Here is a 13,961-nt window from a genome sequence, read left to right as displayed (position 1 = left end):
GATTGAGAGAGGATGATATAACGCGTTATACTGGATATATAGCACTGACCAAAAAAAAAAAAAAAAAAATATTACTGTTACTAACCTCTTCACCCTTCGGGATCCTGCGACTAGAAATGATGATGATCTTGTCCTCTTTGTCAAACGTCACAACTTCCGCGACACAATTGGGTGCACAAGAATGATTCACATAACTAGGGAGAGGAAGAATTCAGAAACTAAGACCCAAATCAAACACTTGGATTGCAAGAACAGCACAGGAAATATGATCTTACCGGGCAGGACCGCCAGTTAAGGTGGCATCAATCACATGCTCGTTATTAATGCGGAACATGTAGATCCCACGGTTCTGATTGAGGAAAATGACGAGTTTAGAAGAGAAAGAAAGAAAAACTAGAGCAAATTTATGGTGGAAGCTTGCATCTACAAACCTGCTCCTCGTAAATCTTCTCTCTGCGGTTTGCAACCTCGTTGCGAATGATGGTGCCAATGTACTCAATGACCATGGTGTGTTTTTCAAGGTCTTTAGCAGCATACAGACCCAGTCCTTGAATGCGAGAACGGGCCAGGTACACATTGTTCTTCCACTCTGTCTTCAACCGACGATACTGAGAAGATTTGGAATGAACAAACTGCTTGCTGTATGGGGTGTTGATCTCTCCTGTAAATGTGCTCTGATAAGCTTTGGACATACTCGTGCTGTTCAGAGTATGAGGCCTGAGAAGCAGAAAAAAATTGCATTAGAACCTCCAAACCTTTCTTTTCTGACACATAAGGCCTTCAATTTCTTTTGTTCATTACCTTTTGCAGTGGGTGAGAACTTTGGGTTCTGATCGTGCACAGCCTGTAGGATTGATCATGAGTGGAAGCTCCATGAGAGGATGGCGGCCATATCGGAACGTATAATTCTGACAGTTTTCCACACCAGGAAGCTGGAGATATAGGTAAATAACAAAAATCAAGCCATTTAAAAAGATTTTTGTTACCAAGCATGGTAAACTATTCTGATTTCAGTTCCTCATAACGATTATTTTTTTCGGAGTATAAAATAAACGATTATTTATATCGGAGAACTATAAGTAAATTCAAGTAAATGGCAAATAAATGTGAAAGTCTTCTTAGAGGCAGCACAAATGTAATCCGATAACTGGCCTTAACTATACATTAGACAACACTACACTGTGGTGACAGACATTTCATTAATAGAATGTTTATTAAGAATGTTTGTTCACAACTGGTTAACAAAATGAAATGTCATTTATATATATTATATATATATATATATATATACATATATATATATTAGTGGTGGGCATAGAGTAATTTTTAAAATCTAGATTAATCTCACTCTGATCTTGAAATTAATCTAGATCAGGGGTGCCCAACCCTGCTCCTGGCGATCGACTGTCCTGCAAAGTGTTTGATTAGGATTGGAGCTAAACTTTGCAGGACAGTCGATCGCCAGGAGCAGGGTTCGGCACCCCTGATCTAGATTAATCTAGATTAAAATGGCTCATTCGAATTCTGCCGAAGGCATTCAGAATATGTGTGTTACCCAAATAAAATTGACAAACAGTAAGTCTTTGAGAAGGGGTTTATCAAGCTAGGTGGTGCATTAGAAAAGGGGCTCATCTCCTGTTTCCAAAATGCATCACAAAGTGCTTGAAAAAGCTGTAAACTAATTCCACATTGCACAAGCTGCAAACAACCTTACGCCTGTTTCACACATACTCCGTCTGCAGTGCGTATGCGTTGCATTTTTTTTTATGCACCCAAGTTGCGTTCCAGGAGCGTTGCGTCTGCAGCAGTACAGCTATCGTTTACGTACCGAGTAGCAAACTGCAAACGCGTCCTGTGTGAAAGCACATCGAGTCCGTGCTGAACCACATACGTAACGCACACGGACTGCATACGCACTGCAGACGGAGTATGTGTGAAACAGGCGTGAGCAGGGCCGTAGCTGGGGTCAGCGGGGCCCCGGTGAAGGTTGTACCAGTGGGCCCTGTTTGAAATTGTTTAATTTGTATGTTCGTTTATTTTTATTTATTTGTGCTATTTACACAATGTTTAAGTTTTTTTCAAGTTTGTAGGTGTCAAGGTACAGAAACCAAATAATTAAATGTAAAATAGCACTGGATAATCTTCAATGTAAAAATGAAATATACAATCAAACCTACATTTATTCAGACACCTTCAACATTTCTCACATTATTACAGTTTTGCTTTATATAGCAAAAATTATATCTGGTGTCTGAATAATTTTTGGTTTGACTGTTAAAACTACAAAGTAATTCAGTCAAGAGCAGTGAGTGATTTTCATTTTCATTTTCTTGGATTAACATTACAGCAGCCAGTAGCTAAATTAGGTGCGGTCACTTTAAGAGACGATGAACGCATCCAATATAATACACATCCCATTTTTTTCCTCAACTGTTTACTTTTACTTAAGAAATAACTGAGTTTTTTCGAGCATAATTTCCAAGGTGGATATTTTGACATATATTGTATGTATTTGTCGGTACAAGAGCAAAAATAAGCAAATTCGATGTTCAAGTGTTTTGAGACGCCTGTCTCTGCGTGAGCCCTGAACACCAGAACACCACGAGTACTGAATTGGGCTCTTTCACATCTTTTTGTTTGTTCAAACTGCGATTTGTATTTGTTTGTTCAGGTGCAGGAGGGACTTCGAGGAAAACTTCGCAGAAGAGAGCTCGGTTCAGTGTGGCTGTCCATGATACGCGGCTCTCGATCTCTCTCTCTCCGCACCGAACACAGCGCGCAAGTAACCAGCTACTCTGTTCAGCTTTTCCGCATTTTGTTTTTGGATGCTTTAATGTTTAAATCGACAAGCGGTATGGCTTAAAAACACGTGAAAAGGATAAGCTTTCGTGACGATGCGCAGCAGTGGCCCGTCAACTGTCCTGAGCATCTTTTTAGGCTGGCCTCAGCCAGTCGGTTAAATAAAATATCAAGGTGAAAGTCATCATAGCTTGCTTAGTATAGAGCCAGCTCTCAACCCAACTTTGAGAATAGATTAATGGCGATATTTTTTTTATCACCCGATAAGAGTCTCCCATTTAACGCAGCATGTTAACGCCGATAACGGCCCACCACAAGTGTGTGTGTGTGTGTTTATTGAAACCAAGTGACGTGCATTTTTTAACTGTTCTTTTGTTAATGATCCTGAATAAAAACGATTCTGTTAACATCCATACTCATTAATTTCTCACCGATTCAGTGATTCGCATCACTGCGTGGACAGTGAGTCCATACATCTCTTCTCCTTTGACGTGCTCAGTGAAGAGCTTCAACATGGCTGCTTCATCACGCAGCTTGGCAACCTGCTGCACAATCTTGGACCAAATTCCTGAAGAGCAGTGACATGACATTAGCAGGACGCAGCAAGATTAGGATTCCATTAGGATTACATTTACAGTCATTTCGAAAATAAACTTAGATTTACATACCATCTGGAGTGGTGTCTCGAAAGTGCAGATCTTCATACCCGTGCTCCAGCACACGCACTTCAAACAGAGGCCTGCCGTCCTGCTCGCTGATACGACATCGGTAGCGACATCTGCGGTTTGGCACACGAGTGCTCCAGTAAATGCGTGTGGCCTCGTAGCCCACTGGAAAGATAGCAGTGGGTGAGTGAAACACAACCATCTGAGAGGGCAAGAGCTGGCCCACGGCGTGGAAGATGAGGCCGCCAACACGGAACATGTGAATGCGGTCACCACGTTGTAGGATGCTTGCAATCTGCTTCACTTCATCTCGCTCGATGTACACGCGTCGAAAAACAGCAAAACTGCTAAGCTCCTCTTCACTGGGGCCTTTAAGCTTGTGCTGGGTGCACAACATAGTCTTGTCTTTGAAAAACATGCAGCGTGCCCGGATGGCACAGGCAAAATGATAAACATTTGGGCAGCGCAAACGATTGCAGCTGTTAGTAGCACCAGTCTTCTGACAGTAGGCACAACGGGTGCGTAGTCCACGCCGAAGGGCAACCTCTACGTTGATTAGTGCACCGCCCTGGGTCTCGTAAACCTCAGTGGACCACAGAGCACAGTTAAGATGCACCCACAGATCAACATCGATGTTAAGCAAGCGTGCTGGACCATCTGTAGCACCATCTCCCTCCTCATGGCAGAAACAGCACTTGCGCTTGTCTCGGGGTAGCTTGTCTGGTTTCAGCGTAATGCGGAGGCGCTCCATTAGCTCGGAAACTTCGCGGCTGTTCTCTTTCTTAGACCCTCCCTTGCGAATAGTGATGACTATCTGGAGACGCTTCCAGCGAAGACCCTTCCATTTTTTAACCTTGGGTCGTTCTTCTTCTTCATCAGAAAGAGGCCTGCTACGGTGTTTGATGGGTTTGAGGGATATCTCCATTGTAGGGGAGTCTAGAAGAGGAGAACTGGCTGGAGCAGAAGGCTGTTGTTCTTCTGATGGAGCTGCTTGGGTAAGGACCACAGGCTCCTGAGATTCAGACTCCACTGTAACGGGGGAGGTGTGACACTCCAGTTTAACTATAGATTCAGTTTTGGCAGGAGCACTTGGGCTTGCAGAAGGGGATGATGCAATCTGAACTGGTGCATCTGGTTCAGGTTTGGGCTCAGGTTGAGTGATATTTTCTGGCTCAGCTGCAGCAGATGATGGGGGTGGAGGTGGCGATGGTGATGGAGGGGGAGAAACCTCGACAGGAATGACAGGCAGGTGGCGAACATCTAGATCTGAAACGTTCGTCATGTAACAGTGCTGAGCAGGTCTATCTTCTTGCTCTTGGCATTCCTGCAAATATGTGAAACTGTCAGAAGAAATGTAATGTTCTTCTCAAAAGCAAGATGACCTTTACGAAAAATATAAATTAAATTCTCAGGAAACTCGCCTGTTTGATTAGAGCAAAAATATCAACTTGTTTCCTCAGGGTGCACCCTGGAAGGGAAACATCAAATTGCTTAAGCCATTCTGCATCATGGCTTGCAGAAGTGTCTGCCTTCATACCTGATAAAAATGAAATAAAAAAACAAACACAAACAGAGCATAAGACAAAACAAAGAGGAACATTTCAGAATAATTAATGACAGTTTGAGTACATTACCTGGGTTGGAAGCGTCAGGTACTTTCCCAGGTCCAACACCTGCTCTACCAGGACTCTGGGGAAAAGCTGCCTCGTAGGAACTTGGCATACGTATGTGCAGCAGTTGGGCAACAGCCAGCATCACTGTGTTGATATTCTGTTGAGGAGAAATGAAAAAAAATGTTTTTTAAATGGTGTCATGCAAATTTAACTAGGGCTTTTGTAGTGGTAAATATTTAGAGATGTAAATACCTTTGCCGCAGCTGATGAAAGCATGAAAGTTACAGACACTTCATTGCTTTTGGTTTTGTCCCACTGGCTGGATGAGGCCACGACTTTTCCATCCACCGACTCAAATGGTTTTGTCTCGGGGAAACCTGCACATGGGTAGGATCAGCAAGTCAGTCAGTCATTAAAGATTGAGTCAAACAAAATAAAATTGTTTCCAAATGATACCACATACTTGGAATGGCAGAACGAGGAATAATGGGTATAACAGGAGAGATGGCCCTCTCATCTTCTTCCTCTTTGGGATCCAGCAGATGGGGCAATCGAGTTGTCTCATCACCTAGTTGGCTTTCAGGTGAGGATGCGGGCACAATGCTGTCTGGAGCATCACTGTCATCATCACTCTCCATCCTGAGTTGAGAGAATCTATTAGTGCGCTGACATATACAAAAGGTTAAGTTTAGTTGTTCTATTGAACATACTGTCACTCAGCATTTAAGTAGGCTTGGATAAGTCCACTGCTTAAGAAACCATCTCTAAATCCAGGACTTCTAGAAAACTACAGACCGGTATTCCCTTCTTCCATTCATTGCAAAGACACTTGAGCGAGCTGTGTTCAACCAGCTCTCTATGTTCCTTGTACAGAACAACCTCGTGGACAGCAACCAATCTGGCTTCAAAAGTGGCCATTTAACTGAGATTGCCCTGCGACTGGCAAGAGCAGCTTCAAAATTACTTAAAAAAAAAAAAAAAAAAACTCAATACTCATCTTATTGGACCTGTCTGCTGCTTTTGACACCGTTAATCACCAGTTTCTCCTGTCCACCCTCAGAAAGATGGGCATCTCTGGAACCACACTCCTGCGGTTTAAGTCCTACTTCTCTGATAGATCCTTCAGGGTGTCTTGGAGGGGTGATGTTTCTAAGTCACAACAACTTGCTACTGGGGTTCCTCAAGGCTCAGTACTTGGACCACTTCTCTTCTCCATCTACAAGATGTCATAAGGATCTTTCATTCAGAAGCATGGCTTTTCTTATCACTGCTACGCTGATGACACTCAACTCTACTTCTCATTCCAACCAGATGACCCGACGGTAGTTCCTCGCATTTCAGCCTGTCTGAGTGACATTTCTATCTGGATGAAGGGACATCAACTTCAGCTCAACCTTACTATGACATAACTGCTGGTGGTTCCAGCTAACCCATCATTTCATCACAACTTCTCTATACAGATGGGTTCATCAACCATAACTCCTTCCAGGACAGCCAGAAACCTAGGAGTTGTGATGGATCATCAGTTAAGCTTCACAGACCATATTGCTACAATGACCCGGTCCTGCAGATTTGCCTTATACAACATTAGGAAGATTAGACCCTTCCTGTCAGAGCAAGCCACCCAACTTCTTGTCCAAGCTTCCTGCATGTACTATCAAGCCTCTGTAACTGATCCAGAAAGCAGCAGTGAGGGTTGTCTTCAATGAGCCAAAAATAGCTCACGTTACTCATCTCCTCATCAGGTTACACTGGCTACCAGTAGCCACTCGCATCAAATTCAAGGTACTGATGCTTGCCTACAAGACGACCACTGGCACAGCACCAACATAACCTAAACTCACTAGTTCAATCTTATGTGCCCTCCAGAAGTTTGCGCTCTGCAAGTGAACGACGCCTTGTGGCACCATCCCAAAGAAGTTCAAAATCACTCACTGACCTTTTCCTGGACTGTGCCCAGCTGGTGGAAAGACCTCCTAATCTCAATTTGAACAGCTGAGTCTTTACTCATTTTCAAAAAAACATCTAAAGACTCATCTTTTTCGCCAGCACTTAACCAACTAATACTAGCACTTTTCTTTTCTTTCATATTCTTATATATATATATATATATATATATATATATATATATATATATATATATATATATATATATATATATATATAGGCTATGCGTTCTGTACTAGACTATTGTATACTGTTGTTGTTCTCTTGTTGATCTGATTGCTTCTATTGTTCTCATTTGTAAGTCGCTTTGGATAAAAGCGTCTGCTAAATGATTAAATGTAAATACTGTATTATAGAGCTGGTAATTTACCGTATATCTTCATTTTGGTTGTGAGGTGGAGTAGGAAGAGCTGCTAGAATGTCTACACTCTTTACTTCTTCTGGAACAGAACCTTCAAGTAAAGGGAAAATGTATTCTGTGCAAACATTGTCACAGTCAAAATGGCTCAATAATGAATCAGAGTCAATACTTTGTCTTACCCATGGTATCCTCTGATGCCTCAGTCTCTTTCTGACCTTCTGCTAGCTCTTCTACAGGCGTCACTCCATTTAGAAGTTTATGCTGCACAGAAGGTGGTGGAGTTGGAGGAAGTGATGATGGCGGTGTTGGAGGATTGCTGAGGTTGTTCTAATACAAAAACCACCAAAGAACATCTCTAAATATGGATATTTTATGTTGCACAAGAATAATAGTGATGCAGTCTCTACAATCTGGTTGCATCTTAAGAACTTGTTTATAAGAGTATCTATCTATATATATATCTATATATATATACACACACACACACAAACACATATATATATATACATATACATATATATATATACATATATACATACATACATATATATATATATATGTGCACATTATATATAAATGAAAAAAAAAAAAAGTGAAGTGACATTCAGCCAAGTATGGTGACCCATACTCAGAATTTGTGCTCTGCATTTAACCCATCCGAAATGCACACACACAGAGCAGTGAACACACACACACACACACTGTGAGCACACACCCGGAGCAGTGGGCAGCCATTTATGCTGCGGCGCCCGGGGAGCAGTTGGGGGTTCAGTGCCTTGCTCAAGGGCACCTAAGTCGTGGTATTGAAGGTGGAGAGAGAACTGTACATGCACTCCCCCCACCCATAATTCCTGCCGGCCCGGGACTCGAACTCACAACCTTTCGATTGGGAGTCCGACTCTCTAACCATTAGGCCACGACTTCCCAATAAAACCGATAGAAGATAAAAAGATTAGAAAGTTAGTTAGTTTAAAATATTATATATATATATAATATATATAGTATAGTATATATATATATATAAACTAACTGGCTTTCTAATCTTTTGTATTCTATCGGTTTTATTTTCATTTATTATACAATTAACAAAAGCAAAAAAGACCTCTAACACTAGCTTGCTCTATTCTTTTTTTATTCTACCGGTTTTCTTTTTATTTATTATACTTCAAAAAAAAAAATCAATACTACATTACTACATTAAGCTAACAGAATTGTTAAAGCACTTGTATATCATTGCTCTTTTGTTGATTTTGATTGCTTCCATTGTCCTCATTTGTAAGTCACTTTGGATAAAAGCATCTGCTAAATGAATAAATGTAAATATATACTGGTAGTGGTGCTTGAGACATTGTTCGTCATTCAGTGTTGTTGGTCATTCTGTAAAAATCTAACAATAAACTGTTCATATAATAATACTAATAATTCAAATACTAATAACAATAAAAAAAAAGTATAGAAGAACCGAAGAAACCAAAAGTGGGCTTTACGGTGTGGCAAATATGCTGCGCATCCATTCAAATGAATTGGAATAATGTGTTTTAAATACAGAGAGCGAAACTCTCAAGTGGGCAGTATTCAAAATGAGTGAAAGCGAGTTAAATATGTTAAACTTATACTTAGCCTAGAACTCAAAACACTGGTGCATGAAATCTAACAATTTATTTCCCAATGGCTAAGGACTGAAATTATCTTGCCGCCTACATTGGAAATCTACTCGCATAGTCGAGTGATTTAATCACATTAATCACAAAGTCTTTGGAATTTCCAGAATTAGGGATCACATACACAGCCCAGTGTAGACAGTCTTCTGTTGTGTACTAAAAAGGTATACAAATACCACTATAATGTACCTTTGTAAGAAGTTGGGAATAGTAGTCTGGAATATTGTCCAACATAGCATTTCCAAATGAGCCTTTTAACTGGGCCTTAGCATTGGCTGGGCTGCTGCCAAAAGGAGCAAACAAATCCAGCCTTGTTGTAATGGAGGGCTCCATCAAAGGAAGAAGAGAAAGTCCCTGTGGGTTAACCATAAGAGAGCAATGGTTTAACATAAAAATAATCAATTTATAATAGCTATGCATCATTCTTAAAACAGAAATCAAATATTCAATAAGCCAATGCCACACACTTGTTTCAGCTGTTTCATTATTGCCTCAGTTTTTCCAACCTCATCTTTCTTGTTTTTTTTTCTAGAGTTTGGACCACGTTCTCCAGCTTTTGTAGTACGTTTTGCCTTGACTATCGGAGTTCTCTTTGTGAGTGATTGCAGATCCTAAAAACAGCAGCAGATAAAAATTAGAAACTCAAAAATATGTATAACATATAATCAAGTGATTTTCTTGGATGTACCTCCATGTTTCGCGGCGTTCCTTGAAGCTTCTGCTCCAGCATTGCCAGTTTGCTATTGATGTGCCCATTTATCTCATTATGAATGCCATCTGAGGGCCTCTGAGAAGCCATTTGTAAGTTTTTGGTTCGAAGGAGTTTCTGCAGAAGCTGTTGGCCAGTCTCTGTCCTTTGAATTTGGGATCCGAGATCTCCTGTTTGATTTCTAGAGTCCGGAATAGCACAGTTCGTAATAGTAGTGGCACTGACTGTCTCTCCAGAAACTTCTCTCTTTATGCCATCAGAATGGGCCTCTACACTACCTCCTGTGTCACACTGGACTTCACGTGGTTCCTGTTTGATGTTTTGCAGTGTCATTTCACTAGGCAGTTGAGTTGGTTGAGACATATGACCGTCAGATACCTGGGCAGCAGTTGTTGCTCGGTGCGGGATCTGTGCCAACTGAGGAGACGGGCCATTGAGTGGAAAAGGAGCTGAAAGAGTTTCAGTGTTGGGGCTCTGAGTCTTGGCAGCTGGAGATTTCATTGGTGAAGCTATTGGTCCCCCTATCTGGTTAAAGGGGCTACTCTTTCCTAAAACGCTATCTGGCCTAGAAGGCGAAGACAAGTGACTGGAGAAAGACAGGGTGCCTGGCTCAGGTTTATGTGCAGATGCTGGGCTTGAACCAGGTTCTGGAACAGAAGACCCTGCAGGAGAACCCGCATGAGAGGGAGAGGCTTGAAAGGGGCTAAGTGTCCTTGCCACATGGGATTGTTGTTGCTGAAGGTGCTGGGGGCCTGGTGGAGTCTGAGACATTCTCATGAGCCTTTGCTGATTAGAAAGCGGGCTTCCAGGAGAACCTGGACCCATTAACTGACGGGGAGACATGGGTCTAGCCATATGTCCAGGTGCTGTAGCACGAACTTGACCCATTAATGGCCTGGGTACTTGACCCCTCATCATCTGATGCTGATGTACTTGTTGCTGTTGTAGAGTCTGCTGCTGCTGGGCACTATTGATGTACTGAGGCAAAGGTCCTTGAGAAGCCTGTTGCATAGCCCCTGAAACACCCTGATGAAACTGTGGAGCCATACCAGATAATTGTCCCATTGCTCCGGATTGCGGTTGAGTGCCAGCTGGACAGTGTTTGCCTGCCAATGCAAAGCGGTGCTGCTGTTGTTGGGTTTCAAGAACTGGCATCCGTGGACCAACAGCTGGCCCCTGTGGGACCTGGGTACGCATTTGTCCCTGAGCCTGACCTTGCATTCTTAGCATCTGGCCTTGTTGAAGCTGTCGCTGAGCAATCATTGCCTGAATTTGCTGCAACTGTTGGCTGGGAGTCAGGTGACGCAGTTGAGGGTTCTGAGCAATGAAGGCCTGAATGTTAATAGGGGCACGTATTTGCACTGCTGGAGCACCAGGCCTTGGAGTCATCATCATCTGTTGGCCTCTAGGAATGCCCATCTGTTGAGTCAAGAGAGCTTGCTGATGTTGATTTGTAATGCTGGCCATTGTGGTTTGAGTCTGACTACTATTTTGGCCAAGCATATCCTGTGGTTGTTGTGCAGCAATCCGACCAGCTTGCTGTTGTGCCATAAAGCACATTTGCTGATCTTCCTGTTTTATTTGGATGGTGTTCTGGGTCTGAAGACCAAGTTGAATCTGTTGTTGCTGTGGTTGTACTTTAAGATGAGATTCAGCCTGTTGATTGCCCACAAAACCACGTTGTTCTGCTGTTCCAATATTCTGGTTTGATTGAGGCTGTGCGGTCTGTTGTTGACCCAGAAAATGATGTGGTTGCTGTGGCTGTCCAACACCACATTTCTGCTCTCCACTAGATCCCTGTTGTTGCATCTGAAGTGGTGTAGGAGGTCCACCCTGCTGGGGGGGTGTTTTTGGAGCAAGTAGTCCTCCATCTTTACGGTCAGGATTTTGAAGATCTTGGACACCTTGCTGTAAGTTCTCAGCAACCACTTGGGTACTCCCTGATGGTGGAGTTTCTAAAGCTTTTTTTGGCTCAGAGGGCCCAACCTGCATTGGTTGTTTCAGTTGAGAAATTTGTTGCTGCTGAAGTTGAGCAAGGTTTGTTGAAGCATTCTGGTGCTGTTGTGACATGAGCGTGCGCTGAGCCATTAGACTCTGCTGTTGAGATGTGAGTTGGGCTGGTGGCCCCCTAACAACATGCTGTCCACCCGGCCCATGTTGATCCATCAAACCCTGAGGTCTCTGAAGCTGCTGAACAATTTGTTGATTACCAACCATACCCTGTGGATGTCCTGCCATCATATTTACATTTTGAGTCATTGGCTGGCCCAAGACATTATGTTGCGTCTGCCCAATAGCCTGGTTTCCCATCATACCTGGAATTGTTTGCATTAACCCCTGCTGATTTTGCTGATTATTCATTAATCCTTGTTGTACGTTTGGTTGCTGCTGCCCCATATTGCCCACCAGAATTTGGGTTGGCTGATTGCCCATGGCTCCAGGCTGTGGATTCATTATACCAGGTTGCTGAGGTTGATGCGACATAGGCTGCTGCCCCATCATCAACTGTTGTTGTTGCTGCTGCTGCATTTTTTGTACCATCTGCATTCTTTGCTGTAACTGTCGTTCCTGTATGACTCTTGGATCTGGTCCTTGTGCTCCAGGGGTTTGTTGGAAAAAACCAGGAGGTGGGACTGGTTGAACAGTACCAGCTCCGGGTGGGAGAGGAGGCTGAGCTCCACCAAAAGGTTGCATTTGCGGCATTCTAATTGGCATCCCTCCCTGAGGCACCCCTACTTGAGGGATTCCTGCAGGTGGTTGACCAATAATTGGACCTCCTTGTTGGCCCATAATCATTTGTCCAGGCATTTTGGAAAGCATGTGGGGCGCCTGTGTAGAGGGCCCAGGAGCTAATATGGAAGTCCCTTGCTGCTGATGCTGCTGTTGCTTGCTTCGGTACTCTGCAATAAGATTGGTGTGTTCCTTTTGCTGTTTACGCACCTGTTAAAGCAAATTTCACCGTTATTAGCTGAATGACATTCACGACAACAAAATGTATCTTATTTGTTTGTGAAAAGATATTTTGCATACCTGGTCCAACTGTTTCTGGATCTTACTTTGTTCCTCAGTGACCAGTTTGAGCTTTTCAGCATCTGCTTCTGCAAATTCACGTCCAGCTTTCTTTGCAGTACGCTGCTTAGCACACAGAGCTTTACGGGATTTACGATGTGCTCCAATTTGCTCTTCTAAGAACTTCAACTGCATTTGCAGCAACTGCTGGGTGTGTACAAGCCATTCTTCATATTGGTGCTGTTCAGCATCATCTGTTAGAAGCATGATGGCCCAAGAATATTAACAACATGAAATAAACTGAACTGTCTATAACCTGAATGCAGAATGTGTGCCTATATAGTTTGCAAAATTTTGAGCAACCCATGTTTTCTACTATGCAACACATAGTCAGACTTCCATGTTATAATCTGGACTCTGAAATTGCGTCCAATTTTTGCAACCAGAAATTAGAACTCCATTTTATTGTCAAGATAGTTTTCTGCTCTGCTAAAATCATAGGACTCTAAATGTGTGTTTACACAGGGAACATAATGTAATAAATAAGGGAAAGGGTTGCTATAAATAATAGCAATGAAGGGTTGGTATACAAAAAATAAATAAAATTGAAATTCAAAACATACTGATGATGCCAAATTGCGGAGGATTTGGTCTTGTTTGAACCTGGTTGCTGCCTTCTCCTTCCTGAAACAGGAGGATTAAGGTTAAGGCACTATATTAAATTCAAATGAAATGTTTACTACAGAAGAATACTAAACCTACCTTGGAAGACCCAGGTGCAAGCTGAGCCTGGGAATCCTCATTTCCAGGGGCTGAGGTTAGCCTCTGAGCCAAAAGAGATACCTGTTGCCTAAAGTTAAATAAAACCAAAATTAAATCTGAAACAGAACTGAAGTGAGCATTTCCCTTGAAATATCAACCAGCAAATTATTTAACAAAGGAACAAAACTACACCTAAATCATACATTTCGATCTAAATTACTGTATTAAAGACCTATAATAGATGTGCGGTAAATGCATAATGCATCTACCACATATGAGTTGTGTACCAAATTATTCAAATTCAAATTATGAAAGAAAAAAATTTAATATTTCATAAACTATATTGCATCTCTCAAAATTTGTAAAACAAATTCCTGATTTTCCTTGCTTAGTTGTTTTTCTTATGTCTGAACTATCTACAGGCTTATTTATAAA

At 42.2% G+C, this 13,961-nt stretch overlaps 1 protein-coding gene across 5 annotated transcripts in view; it reads right to left on the bottom strand.

The window, feature by feature from the left end:
• Positions 1-13,961, bottom strand: part of LOC132129714 (histone-lysine N-methyltransferase 2D-like) — a 52,111-nt gene that overhangs the window by 2,765 nt on the left and 35,385 nt on the right. For all 5 annotated transcript variants that reach the window (XM_059541396.1, XM_059541395.1, XM_059541399.1 and 2 more), the window contains exons 36-53: positions 13,527-13,614; positions 13,388-13,448; positions 12,786-13,018; positions 9,735-12,695; positions 9,514-9,657; positions 9,236-9,400; positions 7,565-7,712; positions 7,395-7,476; positions 5,541-5,716; positions 5,330-5,454; positions 5,099-5,234; positions 4,886-5,001; positions 3,468-4,788; positions 3,231-3,367; positions 802-932; positions 432-717; positions 276-349; positions 86-194 (exon numbers count right to left, since the gene is read on the bottom strand). In XM_059541396.1, the coding sequence (XP_059397379.1) occupies positions 86-194; positions 276-349; positions 432-717; positions 802-932; positions 3,231-3,367; positions 3,468-4,788; positions 4,886-5,001; positions 5,099-5,234; positions 5,330-5,454; positions 5,541-5,716; positions 7,395-7,476; positions 7,565-7,712; positions 9,236-9,400; positions 9,514-9,657; positions 9,735-12,695; positions 12,786-13,018; positions 13,388-13,448; positions 13,527-13,614 (6,493 nt within the window). The remainder of the gene's footprint in view (positions 1-85; positions 195-275; positions 350-431; positions 718-801; positions 933-3,230; positions 3,368-3,467; positions 4,789-4,885; positions 5,002-5,098; positions 5,235-5,329; positions 5,455-5,540; positions 5,717-7,394; positions 7,477-7,564; positions 7,713-9,235; positions 9,401-9,513; positions 9,658-9,734; positions 12,696-12,785; positions 13,019-13,387; positions 13,449-13,526; positions 13,615-13,961) is intronic.

Source organism: Carassius carassius, chromosome 46, assembly GCF_963082965.1.
Source record: "Carassius carassius chromosome 46, fCarCar2.1, whole genome shotgun sequence".
In the NCBI taxonomy this organism is placed as follows: Eukaryota; Metazoa; Chordata; class Actinopteri; order Cypriniformes; family Cyprinidae; genus Carassius; species Carassius carassius.
Note: the sequence above shows the minus strand (reverse complement) of the source record. Positions and strands in the feature narration are given on the sequence as shown.